This window comes from Lycium barbarum, chromosome 3 (genome assembly GCF_019175385.1).
Source record: "Lycium barbarum isolate Lr01 chromosome 3, ASM1917538v2, whole genome shotgun sequence".
In the NCBI taxonomy this organism is placed as follows: Eukaryota; Viridiplantae; Streptophyta; class Magnoliopsida; order Solanales; family Solanaceae; genus Lycium; species Lycium barbarum.
In genome coordinates this window covers 37,488,359-37,502,705 of record NC_083339.1, presented here as the reverse complement: position 1 = coordinate 37,502,705, position 14,347 = coordinate 37,488,359, and the positions used below count along the sequence as shown (strand labels likewise).

Genomic DNA, 14,347 nt, shown 5'->3' with positions numbered 1-14,347 from the left:
GCTAGTCTATGAAGAAGTGCCCATTGTCATATTAGACAGGCAAGTATGGAGACTACGAAATAAGGAAGTGGCCTCACTTAAAGTCTTATGGCGAAATAACAACCGAGAAGAAATGACTTGGGAAGCAGAAGAGAGTATGAAATCCAAATACCCGCACTTATTTCAACCCCCAGAAGAGATCCACGATGAAACATCGGGATTATGAGGTATGTATGTTTTCTTTTATGCATATGGGTCGTGTGTGGCCAACTTATATTGCTATTGTGTTGTGGCCCTGTGAGGCAATATTATTATGGGTTGTTGTGACAGGATGGTAGTGTCATATTATAGGGAAACACTGGCAAAATTTTCATAGAATTGCCGAGTGCTTAACATTCGAGGACGAATGTTCCAAAAAGGGGGGAAGAATGTTACACCCCGAAAAAAAAATTCGTTAATGCACAGTGAATAGACTAACGAAGGGCACGACGTATATGATGTTTTAATAAGTAAGAAATAACAATTGATGATTCTAAATGAGATTTCAAAGACATTTGAGGTACGAGACGGAAGTTGTTAAGGAAAGCAAGGTATATGTTATGTGTTGGGCAGGATTTATGAGTATCGAATGAATGATGGCTTAAAGATGTTTTGGATAAGAGTTATAACGTCCCTTAGATTGTTAATGAAGTGTTAAACAAGTGCGAAGAAGGTTCTATAAGGATTTGAGATCAAACGAAGTGACGAGAACAAAATCGGAGAAGAGATATATTATACGACCAATTGTACGGTCCGTATAATGGTCCGCAGAAACGTCACAGTAAAGGTCCCTCACTGATGGGATTATACGGTCACTTATACGGACCGAATAAAATTATACGGACCATATAATGTGTTGTATAATGGTCACAGAATGAGTTGTTGCTGGGATAATTTTACGGTCACTTACACGGACTGTATAAATTTATACGGACCGTATAAGTGTCCGTATAATTTAGTCTGGACAGAATTTCATGTTTTTAAATAAGAGACCCAAGTTTATTATTTTCATTTTCCATCTTCTCATTTTCACTCCACACCTCATGAACCCTCTAGAACTCTCTCCACTCTTCATCTACAAGAATCGAAGTGAAACTAAGGACCAACTTCATCAAATCAAGAGAAACAAGTGCAAGAAACTCACTAGGGTTCATCAAAGGCAAGAAATCTCATGGGAAGTGGAACTAGGGTTTTGCTCAAGTGAAGCATTTCCACTTAAAGCTCATTCCCACATTATCAAAGCTAAGTTTTATGATCATTCCATGTTGTTTAAAGTATTGGGAGGCTGGAAGACTAGAATTGTAGAAGGAGATAGAAAATGGGTTATGAATGTAAGAATAGTGTAATTTTTGAGTAGTAGTTTGGAGTGAATCATGCATATTAATATGTTGTGATTGTAAGTATGCTATAAGTGACATTTAGAATATGGGATAAGCATTATATGTGAGAAAACGCAATAGTGAACTATGACCACGATTATGGAGGAATTGAAGTGAAATTGTGAAATATGGATAATGTAGGTGAATAATGATTGTTGTTTATAATATTGTGAATGTTGTTATGGATGCTTGGGAGTCGATATGTGAAATGAGAAAAGTCGTATAAACAAAGGAAATGCTGCCCAATTTTCTCTAGTCTTAGTAAGCATGTTCTTATAATCGATTAACTAATGTTAATACGAATTTTCTTGAAGGTAGAAACGCGAACATCGAAGGAGAACGATCAAATGATAGAATAGCTAAACGAAAGAGGTATGTGAGGCTAGTCTGTTATTTCTAACGCATGAATCTTATGGCTTGATTTTCCCTCCTTCTACGTGAATTTCCTACATTCCGAAAAATTAAGAATCTATGTTCATGAATAGCCATATGAGTTAAAAATAAGAGATATTATGAACATGATGATGATGAGCTTAAGTCCAAAGATTCTAGAGTTCACGATATGATGTTTATACAAAGCTAATGATGTTAACTACGATCCATTGATGTTGTTTATGGTATACACTCACCTTATATGCTAATTCCTTCAAGGTGAGGCAGAATGCTTATGAATGCTCCATAATGGAATCGGGGGTTCACGACCTTATGTCACCCCGATAAAGTATAGCTGTCTTTGAGTTCTATGCATGCATTATGACGAGTACATGATGATGATATTACACCGCGCCTATATGGCCGAGAAGACACCGCTAAGGCGGGCAGCGTATACACCATGTCTAGGTGGCATGGGCAAACACCACTAGTGGGTGGCATGAGATGGTACCCCGGACGCGGGAGGCCTGGACGCGGGCTAATGATTATCACACCGTACCTATATGGTCGGGCAGTTTATACATATATGCATACATGATATGATGATGATTATGGAGTAAGCCAGCATGCATTATTTCTTTTATAATTGATAGTTAGTTACATGTTGCTCCTCATTTGATGCTTCCTTATTTCATTGATGTATTATTATTGTTGATGCCTTACATACTCAGTACAATGTTCGTACTGACGTCCGTTTTCTTTGGACGCTGTGTTCATGCCCACAGGTAGACATGGAGGTGATCCAGACTCGTAGGAGCTATTACCTGACTTGAGAGCACTCCATTGTTTCAGAGGTGCCATAGATTTATTCGTGTGTGTGTATGTATGTATGTATATATACATATATATATATATATATATATATATATATATATATAGATATATGTTTTGGGCATGACGGGGTCCTGTCCTGTCCATATGTCTAGTACTCTAGTAGAGGCTCGTAGATACGTATGAGTGGGTAGTATGGTCTCACGGATTCTCCTCGTATGTATATGTATTATTTTAATAGCCGGAGGGCTTATGTATATAAGGTAAATATGTTTCAAGTGAAAAATGGTTTTCCTATGATTTGAGTATAAGATTAATGAATGAACGCTTGATGAGTACGATGGGTAATGGTATGAGCGGCGCTCGGTGGTTAGCCCCGGGTACTCGTCATGGCCCCTAGTCGGGTCGTGACAGCTAGTAACTAGGAAATCTTGCCGAATAACCCAAAATTTGTAAGAAAACCTCATTTTTCAAGTTAGGGTTTAAAAGCCATGAAATCCCCCATTTCCAACATGATTCTAACATGATAATCTCTACTAATCTAAGATATAATCGTAGTATAAGAATAGGAATTTTACCCCAATGGTCATCCTTAAGGAACTCTTCAAAATAGCCCTTCACCTAGCTCCCTAGGCCTAAGAATGTGTTTAGAGTGAATGAGGCTCGATTTGGAAACAATGGATTTAAGGGTTCTGGTCTCCATGATCCCGCAGAAGCGGGCTGAGGCTCGCAAATGCGGCCTGTCTTCTAAGGGGAATTAGTCTGCAGATGCAGAACACACTTAACTTCACATAATTTCACAGAGGTACAGAGAATGTCGTAGGTGTAGGCACACAAGTGCTGCCCGTGGTTCGCAGGTGCGGTGCACCTGAACAAAAAATAAGATTCTCCCTAATTCCAATCCAACTCACCTTACCAACCAAGTCAATAGTATAGAAAAGGATCTATGAGAAAGGTATTCTAGGGAAAGAGTAAAATGGCTATAACGACCAAATGGGTCGTTACATGGGAGTTGATACGTGGTGATTTTCACCACTTTATTGTTGCTTTTTACTATAGTTTTTCAGTTCAAAAGTGATCAATTAAGCTAAGGATGCTAATGAAATATATTTGATTTCAGGAAATTGAAGTAATCCAATTGACTTGTCCAAATTAGATGATTAGAGTGAAGATCCAAGTTGATTACGGAAGGTTGGAGAAAGTGCAAAACATAGAAGCTCATTGTGGACCACAATGCTCAGATTGTGGAGCACAATCACAATTGATACCGCAATGCGGTCCACCTGCTAGTGCGCAATGGAAAACTTCAAATAGTTGGTTTTGTTTGTTTCATCACCAGTGTGGAGCAAAATCGTCCATTTGTGGAGCATAATCACCCGATTGTTGGCACAATTCTCCAATTGTAGAGCACAATGTATTCCGAGGGGCATTTTTGGAATTTCTTGCTAGAGACTTTGAAAAGGGTTTTAGAGCAATTTTCTCACTCTCTTCATCCCTGCAGCTGCTGGTGCGATTTAGGAGCTCCTTTTGGAGCTCCCTTAGCCATTTTTCAAGTTTTTCCAAGAATAAAACACTTAGAGTTCGTAATTTCTTTCCAATTTTCATTATGTTTATGCTTTCTAGTTTAGTTTTCATTGAATTTTACATTTCCATGAGTAGCTAATCTTATCTTTTAGGGTTGCAAACCAACCCTAGTGTGTGATTCCTAATGGTTAACTAATTAAATGCTTGAATATGATTGGGTTCATTGTTATTTAGCTAATTACATGCTTAATTTGTGAATTTATGGTTGCAAACATAGATTCATGCCCTGATTGCCTAAGTTCTTACTTGAGAAAGAGGAACTAAGGTTGGGTTAATTAGTTAACAAGAAATTAGGTGAATCAAGTGATTGATATTTCTTAACTAACGGGTTTGAGCTAGAGATAGCAATTACCCAACTTGAGTCACTAATCAATTGCCTTAATTTCAACTATTTCATCTGGAGAAAGTGATTTTGACTTAGACCACTCAATATTGAGTAATATTGAGTGAGTGTTTAAGATATTGATGACCATACCTAGACCAACACCTATCAAGCATAATCTAGTTTACCTAATTGGAATTACACCTAGGTAAGGAAAGCAATCCTAGACCTCAATCCACATTCGTCACAAATTCTAGTTTATTACCTATAGCTCAAGTGTATGCATTCTTATTTCCACAAGCAAACAACATACTTAGCAATTTACTTGTGATTCTTTGCTCTTTGTTGAGTTCTTAAGCTTTGTCAGAAACCCTGCCTGGGGACTCGGGTTCACGATGTCATCAAGGCTGCTATATTACTCTAAATCTCATTTTATCATTTCATTCTAGTTTTATCTTAATATTTCTTTTTATTATTTTGTTAATTTGGTCATATTGATCCGCGTGTCCATAACCACATATACAAATTCAACTGTATCATTTTACGGGTAAACGCGTAATTAGGAGAATTGTTCCTAGAGAAATATATAATTATCAAAATTGGAAAAGCAATCGATACTTCTACTTGGATTTCCTCGGGTGCTACTTATCCATATGTTCTTTTGCCTTATATGTTTGTAGTTTTGTATATATCTTTTCTATCACCGGCTAAATTTATGAAAGAATGTCGATTTATAAATTTACAGGTAGCTTCTACATCTGCACGAAGTGGGGAGAGATACACTAGTTGCAAAAAGTAAAAATGTGCCTTTTCATTTTTGGTATAGATTTAAGACGTGACTCTTTTTTTTTTTTTTTTGGAATGAGTGCAGAAATTGATAGAAATGAAAAGTCCAATAATTGGAGAAAAATAGAGAAATAAGAATACTAATTTACAAGAGTTATCACATCACTCTTCTTTTGCCCTGCTTTATATAGATATATAGATAGATCGTAAATAGTTTGTGGAACATTTTTATTGCATGGCTGATTGATACAAATTATATTTAGATTTGGCCAACATTACTGTTGCTGACGCTTGACGCTTAGATGGGACTCTTCTATGCATCTGGTAAATTATATTTATAGTTGAACATTTTATTATTATTTCAAGTTTCTGTTTTTCCACTACCTATTTTTCCTCATGGCAACACTTTTTTCCTATTTTTTGTTTTTAAAATTAGTGATGCAGTTTTGAAGTTGGTGGCTTGGTGCTGCTGTTTTCTTATAGTTGCCTTGTTGGCATGTTAAGCTGCTACATCTTTTGAAGCTGGTAATGTATTTTTTAAGTCAGTGGCCTGGAGAAATGATGCTTTAATTAAGCTAAAATGAAGTGTCAGCAGCTGCACTCTGAATGTTCAATTTGTTATTGTATTAGTGAAGTGTCTGTTGCAATGTTTTCAAGTTGTTGCTGTATTATTCATCTTTTTGTGTGTTCTTTGTGTCAGTAGCTTTCGCGTGAGTACTTTGTCTTTTTATTTATGAGAACTTTGTGAAGAGCAGTTATAATCAAGTGGTTTTCTATTTTTATGTTGATCGTCTTGCTCTATTATTTTCTAGTATTGAGACAGAGGACATCGAAATCTCAGGGTGTGAGGTTGGCATGTCTTCAGATGTGAATTTATATAGAATACAATGTCTTTGATTGGACCGTTTCTCCTCCTCAATTCATCAACTCCTCACCTCAATACTTACAACAGTCTTTTTTTTTTCCTTGATCAAAGCGTTTAGTAAACATTTACAAGAGAAAATATCGTAAGAAATTTAGAAAGAAAAAATCACTGTGACTGATGGCCGCCTCACTTCGAAATAAGCATTTAACCGATAACCAAACCGTTGATGACCGCTAACCGATTAATCAAAAACCAATAATCAATTTCTTATTGGTTCGGTTGACGATTTAGTATGTAAAGAACCGTTTGAGTTCAAGTTTGGAGCACATGGCATAAGCCAAAGATTCCGGGATGACTCAAAAAGCTAACGAGATGATTCTGGTTAAACCGGACATTCCTCAGAGCAAGGAAAGATCTTTCCAAAATAGAATCAAGAGAAAGCGCTAGAACCGATGTAAGTAAGATCCGCTACAACTAGAAGTCGGTCTGGTACCATCCTCAGGGTACTCAACAACTAGAGTCATCGAACGGCCAAAACGGAACCTAACCAACTGATGATCAGACCTATTCAGGACTCATAAGGGGAAAAAAAAAAAAAAAAAAAAGCAAAATCGATTACACTTCAACTATATGAATGACCTTCCAGTCAAATAAACAAGAATACAAGTTATGCATCGATGACTTTCTACGTAGATGACTCAATCGTATGACTACATTTTCTCATTCTATTCCTCTTTGGCTTTTTGAGAGAGACATTTGGTATGTATTACCAATTAAAGTATTCTGCTGTACTTATCAAAGTTACATCATTTATATACTAATTATCCAGATGTATCGTAATTATAACTGGAGAAAAAACAAAGGCAACCCAGTGTATCCCTGCAGGCCCTATGAATAACAGAGTAACTTTTGTGATATCTGATAAGAAAATCGCATTCCCAGTTCGAAACACCCACACTGATTCTGAGAAACATCCGTTTCCTCTTCAGAAAGTAATTGCAGAAGCACAAATCCAATCCCAAGCTAAAAGCACTTTCTGCTGGCAAACACTCAATGGTCTAAAAAAAATTATTCATCATCCGAAGAATCTCTTGACCTATCACAGAAACATTACAGAAAAGGTAAGGTAAGAAATAGAGCCCGTTTGGATTGGCTTATAAGTTAGCTTATAAGCTGTTTTCAGCTTTTTTGAGTGTTTGGCTGGCAGCTTAAAGTCATTTTGTGCTTAAAATAAGCTCAAAAAAATAATTGGGCCCATTTGACTTAGCTTATCTAAAGCAGCTTAAGCTGAAAACAGCTTATAAGCCAAAAAAAATAAGTTAGACTACCCCAACTTATTTTTTTTAGCTTATAAGCTGCAAACAGCTTATAGGCATAAGCCCATCCAAACAGGCTCATAGTATGGTCAGTAGAGTGTAGTACAAGATTTTCATCAACTTGCTATTTTGTTGATAGGTTAGATGAGAGCAACAAAGTAATCCCAGCCTTAGAGCACTTAGGTCATCAGCGTAAAGAAAACTAATTAGACCTAGCTCTAGTTTGAAAAAATGATATAGTTAGTTCACAGAGTAATTTGACCAAACCTCGTTCATTTGTTTGTAAGAGAAAATGAAGAGAGGCTTTCCTTTTTTTGTTTGATAAGAGAGGCTTTCGTCTTGCAAACACAATAATCACTTCTTATAGAAATTAGAGGATCTTCTACTGTTGCACAGCAAGAAAGAGTAGAATCACTTTCCAAGGTTTTGGGAAGTTAGATGCAGGCAAGGCCTCGTTCCCACAATAACCCGTCAAATAATTAACATGGAACAATGGAGCTTAGCTTTTCACTTTTCACCTTTCACCATTTGGGTAATGGTTTCCTTCATTAGACAAATCTACATATTCATTTTCCAAATTCCGTACATATACTCAATCCAAGCAAAAAACTGCCACTTGTTCAAACATGCAGCTTCTCATTTAAGTATGAAATTTAAGACATAGTCACTATTATATTTCACGGGGAAAGGAAATAAAACAAAAGAATGTAAGCAAAATAATTAAGCATGTGTAATAACATGGTTCTGCAATGTTCAAAGTGCAGATGAGCACACACGAAATATATACAAAAGAAACGGTGGCTTTACCAAGGTGGGAATGGGGGAGAAGATACCCTACTGCAAGGGAAGGGGCCAGAGACAAAAGCAGACTGGGGGAGGGAGCTGACAGGATGGTCTAAGGAACCAGAGAGACAAGGGAAGTGATCAAGGCAGAACAGTTGGTTTGGGGATTCCATTGCTATCAAATTTGGATTTTTACATGGCTGGAGTCAAGCAAGACCTCAAGGTTGAAGAGCGTTTAGGGATATCAATATATCATTAATGTCAAACCTTGATGTTCAAATGGTGGAGTCAAGCTAGCTCAACGTTGATGAAAATCTTTCCCCAATACCTGTCTAGGGAACTGTAAGCAAAGTTTAAACCTATTGACTGACTTTAATGTCATGGTCTTACTGGGTAGACAGCGACCATGGTCCTTGTAATAGCATATTAAACTAGTTTTTTTTAGAATGGTAATGTAACCGGCTATAATAACATATTAAACTAGTCAGGAGATCTTAGTTATTTCTCAATGTGGAGAGCGAAGTTTACTTAGTTTTGTTAAACTAGAGGGGAGGTCCACATTATTCGTCCTAAGTTATAGCTGAGATGTGTGTGAGCTGCAACAATGTAAATAAGCAATTAAAATGACCAACACCAGAAAAGCTCATGATCAGAGTACAGAATAATGTATTCTGTGGAATTAGTCGCCTATAAAAAGTGTAACAGTAGTAGGCACCTGGTGAAATTAGCGGAGGTGCGCACAACCTGACCCGGATGCCACCGTCATAAAAAAAAATTGAAAAAAGTACAGAAGGATGTATTATAACTACACCAAGAAAAACAGTCCTAGGAACATAACAAAATTGAATCTTAGGTGGCATTGTAGGAACATAAAAATTGAATCTTAGGTGGCATTGTAGGAACATAAAAAATTGAACTGTTTCCAGAATCCTACTTCCTCTGTTTGAAAAAGCAGTCCAACTTTCCATTTGGTCAGTCCCAAAACGGTGTCCACTTTCCGTCGAGAGGAAGGTATTAATCAGTTTATACAGCAAAAAATGTTATACGGGACACTCTCACTCTTCTTTAATCTTGATACAACTTTTAGGTTCTTTTATTATCTAAGAACATATAAGTTAGTAATATGCAAACGCTAGTTCCCCCACAAATACTGGACAATGCACAATCCGACTCTTATCTTAATTGTCTAGCATGGTCAAAAGAGACTATGTAAATGATAAAGAGGTAGCTTTCGGTTAAATGAGAGTTGATTTAGCTCAACATATATAACAATGACGGAAAAATTATGTTTTCATAATTCATTGGAATGTAAGTATTATGCTTAAAATCTGTAGTCACCCTATTAATTCCAGAGTAGGAGCTATACTTACTTGCTCAAGAGTCAAAAACATGATAACATTCCACGATCCTAGTCGAAAAAAATTGGGGAGGAAACCCTTATAAAAAGCAAGTGGTCCCTGCATTAGCCATGTTAAGCTACATAAGCATTTCATATTAGTATCTACTAATCCAATAACAATCTTTTCTTGAGATTATCAGGTAAAAAACTGAGATCAGTAATGCAACACAATGAAAGTTGAGAAGACAGGATCACCAGAAAGCAGTTTGTCAACTAGTAACTGAAGGGTGTCAACTGCTCTGAGCTCCCCATTGATGCCAGTTGACACACCAAGGGCATAAGAAGTATAGGTAGACAGGAGGAACTCATACCGAGAGGATAGAAACAAGAATAAGATATCTTTGTTAATTGTCTGTTTTCTGTTTTATAAAAAGACCCCTCTATAGCAATATTTTTCCTCATACATTATTTAGCAATTAGACAAAAAAAATAAGGTCCTCTCTGTCATCAACTATTTGTTATCTATTTCGCTACCTACTCCTACCACATTTCTTTCTTTCTTTTTCTTTATGATCAGTGGAGAAATTCACTCCTCATTGCCTGCAGAGACACTTTTTTTTTTTTTTGGTAACTTATTGCGGAGACACATTTCAAATTCTGGATTATTTTTGACGATGAACGAGTTGTTCATTAAAAAGCATCCAGAAGATGCATGGAAAAGAGACAAATGCGTGATTTCAACTTCGACTTTTGGATTCTCCAATACAAATAAAACAATCGTATGTGTGATGTTCAAGCTGAAACTCGAAGTGTTCAACTAGTTCAAGCATGGCGCTATTGTTTCATACTTTGGGACGTATATTACTTTTCAAAATACAATTGGTGAATGGAAACACCTCTAGTTAGACTTGATACAATTCTTAGTCTACATAAGCAGCAAACAATTTTAGGTTGCAAATTACAGAAGTACATTTTGCTAATATTTTTCTATCTACAGTAAATATGATATGCTGACAAATGACCATCCATTCTGAAGCAAGAAAATGACTGAACAAAATTACCTCGTACTTCAATGTTCTGAAAAAACAATCAAAGGTGTTCTTGTATACTGAATCTCCCATCATTCTTGATTTGACCTAAAAGACAGCAAGCAAAAGACCTTTTCACAGGCGTGAAATAAATTGTGTTTTTACAGAAAGTATTCACCAAACTTCCAACAAAAACTTGACCAAGTCATGAATATCTTCCCTTGGTCGTCACTTAGAGGACCCTTGTGTTTGTGCGTGTGTGAGAATGATGCATGCTTGTACTCTTTGCATTCTTATTAATATAACCATTCATGAAAAACTATGTAATAAACAACAGCACTAGTTTCAGATTGCTAGAAAAAGCAACGCATTATAACAAGCACGTTTTAATAAGTTACTCCCTCCAGATCAAAAAAGTGTCCACTTAACCTTCATCAAAGCAAGAATCACCAAGAACTAGTTAAAAAGAATCACCAAGAACTTCAAAAAAAAAAAAAAAAAATTAGAATACCGTAAATATCAACAATAACACGGAACTAAGCTTGATCAGATTTTAAGTCAGTCTGAGGGGAATTTCCACTTTCTGGTTTAAGCTAAAACTTTCGGTATGGTTTACGAGTTCCTAATGGAATTCGAAAATGCAACAAAGCATGACAGATAGAGCTAAGCCCTAAGAGTATGATAGTCATCGCCACATAACCTCAACTACAGCTTACTTATTCTTTCACTTTTCTTCTAAAACCAATTGCTTGAAAGGTAAAACGCATTGAGTTCTAGCCAGGCAATACACAACTGACACAACGCTTGTATCTGTTCTACCGGGATTCTAGGATTTCTTTTATTCTCTTCACTAACAGTGCTCTAGAGTTTAAATAAACTCCGCCTATACGAGCTTCACAAAGTATAGCGGGTCCGACGTACGGATAAAGGAGGAGGCTTCCAGTAGGTTAACAATCAACATAAACAGTCTAACTATGATAAATCCTTTAATCACCAAACTGAAATTGAGACCCACTAGAGCGAACTGAATATTGAGAATTCGTACACTCCTAACTAGCTTGGAATAAAAAGGTGTAGATAATCAAGTTGACCGACTATCATTCCTCTAAACCTTCTTTTCTTTATTTAATAACAGTGGTGTCTGGACATGAGGCACCAGCTATGCCACATTTTGGTTCATTTCTCATCTATATATCTAATCTCAAAAATTTCTGGTCTCAAAACGATAAGAATCTCCATGATTGAAAAAAGAGTAATTATCCGAAAAAACCATTTTAGAACTGATAAGAGCCAAATAAAAAAAATGCAGGTTCCAGAGGCAGATAATCTCTTTTTTTTTTTTTTTAAATTCACTTAAAATATTGAGAAACAGGAAATTTTACCACATCAACTGGTGAACCAATAGAAACTGCAAAGAATCCAGCACCTAAACCAGCTAGGAGATGAGTTAAAACACTATCTGTAAATCCTGGAAGTTTTACGATTATCTGCAAAGGATCTAATTTTAGAGAAGCAGCATGCGAAATAGTTGCATGAGGTACTACAACAAAACGTCAGTGAATCAAAATATCATTAGATGTACCTCTTTGAGATGATCATAACTGGCCAGTTCAGCAGCATTAATAATAGCATTCCGTGCAATATTTGGCACAATTCCTGTCCACAAAGCCGCCAGCCCTTCCTATAATTTGATCAACTAAAATATGTAAATGATTTTGCTTCAATAGATTACTTGTGCATATTAGGTGCCCGATCACCTGTTTCACTATGGTATAGTATGCATCGAGAGCACCATCATAACGCCTAGATGTACCAGCTTTACCTTCAGCCTGGAGTCGAACTTTTACAAGATCAGTGGGATTAGCCACAGCAATTGCTACTGCACCTTTACAAGGAAAGAAAGACGTCAATACAAAATCATAAGTCTGATCCCCAAAAGCAATATCAAGTTTGTCTCACCAGTAACAAGAGCAGCAAAAACTTTACTGAATAAGGAAATATCTCCAACATAATGGCTGCCTACAACGAATGCCTTGACCTGGTCCAATTACAATCAATCAAAAAATATTTACAATGTCTTTAAATGAAAGCGATAATGGTCAAAAACAGACCTCAAGTATTACTTTTTTGTGGATTTCCTACCTGAACTATCACTAACTATTTATCAAAACACACCTCAAAGCCGACTAGACCAAGTGTTTGAATATAATCGTCAAAAGGTGCGTGACAACTTAATTTGCCCATAAAATTTCGTTCACAGTACAGGTCACTCATAGATTTCGAGGTGTGTTTTGATAAAGAGTTGGTGATATTTCAGGTAGGAAACTTGCAAAAAAGTGATAGTTCAGGTGTGTTTTTTACCATTATTTCTAAATGAAATGTAGGAAAAAAGAATACTAACGGGTTCATATAAGCCAATCCTTAGGCCACCATAAATACATTGGCGATGTAAGCCAGGTATAATGCCTTTCCAAAGAGCTAATAAACCTTCTTCCTTAGCAATTGTAACAACTGTACCTAATAATCCCCTGTACTTGGATACACCACCTTCTCCTGATCCTCTCTTTTGCAGCTGTAGTCGTACTTTAGCCGTGTCTAAAGGTAATGTACACAACTGCAATTTCAACAACCTTAGGGGTTTAATCAAACAGAAATCAAACTTGTTGAATTAGGAAAGAGAGAGAGTACCTCGGCAAAACAAGCAGCGGTAGCACTAATAACGAATATTCCGGCGAATGAGATCTTCGATCCCATTTGATTTGATTGTTGTGTTGCCTTACACAATTATAAGTAAATAGCAAGTAAAGGAATCATACCATTACAGTAATTGATTAGCGGCATTAATAGAAATTGAAAGCTGAAGCAACAACTCCCATAGTACGGTACACTACCCAGTGTTTAATTACTAAAAAGATTCCCACATGTTCTGTGAGATTTCACTTGTTATATTTTTTTCTAATTTTGGGGTGACTCGGCTTTTAAGTTTCAATTAATCTCACGTTACCACTTCCTACATAATTAGTATACCACATATTAAGGGCCTGTTTAGAAACCACCTTGTAATTGGAATTGGTGTAATTACTAGGGTAGGAATTACACATCCTAGTAATTACACAATAGTCTAATTATAATGACATGTTTGTTTGTCATAATGTAATTACATTGTAATTAAAAATGTGTTGTTTTATTGCACAAGTGTAATTACACAGTTAGTTTAACTTAAAAATAAAATTTAATTATAAAAAAATTAAAATTAATATTTTAAAAAGATTTGCCTTTATAAATAATATTAAATTAGTTATTTAGTAACACATTGTTTCTTGAAAATATATTAATTAATAAATCATATATTTCTAACTAATATTGTAAAAAATAAATTGATATATATTTTTTAAATTAATAATATTTAATTTTAATTAATTATAAAACTTAAAAGAACACTTTTTTTGTGAGAACGTCATGGATTGAATGTTTGACAAAAAAATTATATTTATAAATATAATGCTATAACATTATTCAAATGTGTGACACAAAAAATCCATCAAATGTAAGTCAAAAATAAACAATATGTACTGTGAAAGCAAATAGCTTAAAATTGAAAATATAACCTAAATTCAAAATCCAAAAGAAATAACATGATACTCTTATGTCAAATTCCAACATTACATAAGTAAGTTCCAGCGTAACTTCAGTAAATAATTCAAAAGAAAGGGAAAATATAAGT

At 35.7% G+C, this 14,347-nt stretch overlaps 1 protein-coding gene and 1 long non-coding RNA gene across 7 annotated transcripts; one reads left to right on the top strand and one right to left on the bottom strand.

The window, feature by feature from the left end:
• The first annotated feature begins 3,807 nt into the window (after positions 1–3,807).
• Positions 3,808–6,074, top strand: LOC132631012 (uncharacterized). Its single transcript, XR_009578785.1, has 3 exons — positions 3,808–4,179; positions 5,556–5,616; positions 5,729–6,074. It is a non-coding gene; the product is annotated as an uncharacterized LOC132631012 (long non-coding RNA).
• A 675-nt stretch (positions 6,075–6,749) lies between these two features.
• Positions 6,750–13,599, bottom strand: LOC132631011 (mitochondrial uncoupling protein 2-like). 6 transcript variants are annotated; one of them, XR_009578783.1, is made up of 10 exons: positions 13,312–13,597; positions 13,025–13,237; positions 12,583–12,661; positions 12,381–12,508; positions 12,206–12,304; positions 12,006–12,110; positions 10,657–10,731; positions 9,627–9,713; positions 7,156–7,253; positions 6,750–7,120 (listed from the first exon to the last, which is right to left on the bottom strand). XR_009578783.1 is itself a non-coding variant. In XM_060346608.1 (9 exons), the coding sequence occupies exons 1-9, from the start codon at positions 13,375–13,377 to the stop codon at positions 7,233–7,235; spliced, it is 873 nt and encodes a 290-aa protein (XP_060202591.1). In that variant the 5' UTR covers positions 13,378–13,597; the 3' UTR covers positions 6,750–7,232. The 6 variants fall into 6 exon arrangements, 4 of the variants coding, with proteins under 4 accessions (XP_060202591.1, XP_060202595.1, XP_060202594.1 ...); XR_009578784.1 differs by lacking the exon at positions 9,627–9,713 and having other exon boundaries at positions 13,312–13,598; XM_060346608.1 differs by having other exon boundaries at positions 6,750–7,253.
• Positions 13,600–14,347: the final 748 nt, after the last annotated feature.

Coding starts and splice junctions, on each gene's coding strand:
- LOC132631011 (XM_060346608.1), bottom strand. CDS start 13,377: ATGGGATCGAAGATCTCATTCGCCGGAATATTCGTTATTAGTGCTACC. Junction 12,111..12,205: donor GTTATGATCATCTCAAAGAG/GTACATCTAATG, acceptor GATCCTTTGCAG/ATAATCGTAAAACTTCCAGG. Junction 10,732..12,005: donor TTGGTTCACCAGTTGATGTG/GTAAAATTTCCT, acceptor GCTGTCTTTTAG/GTCAAATCAAGAATGATGGG.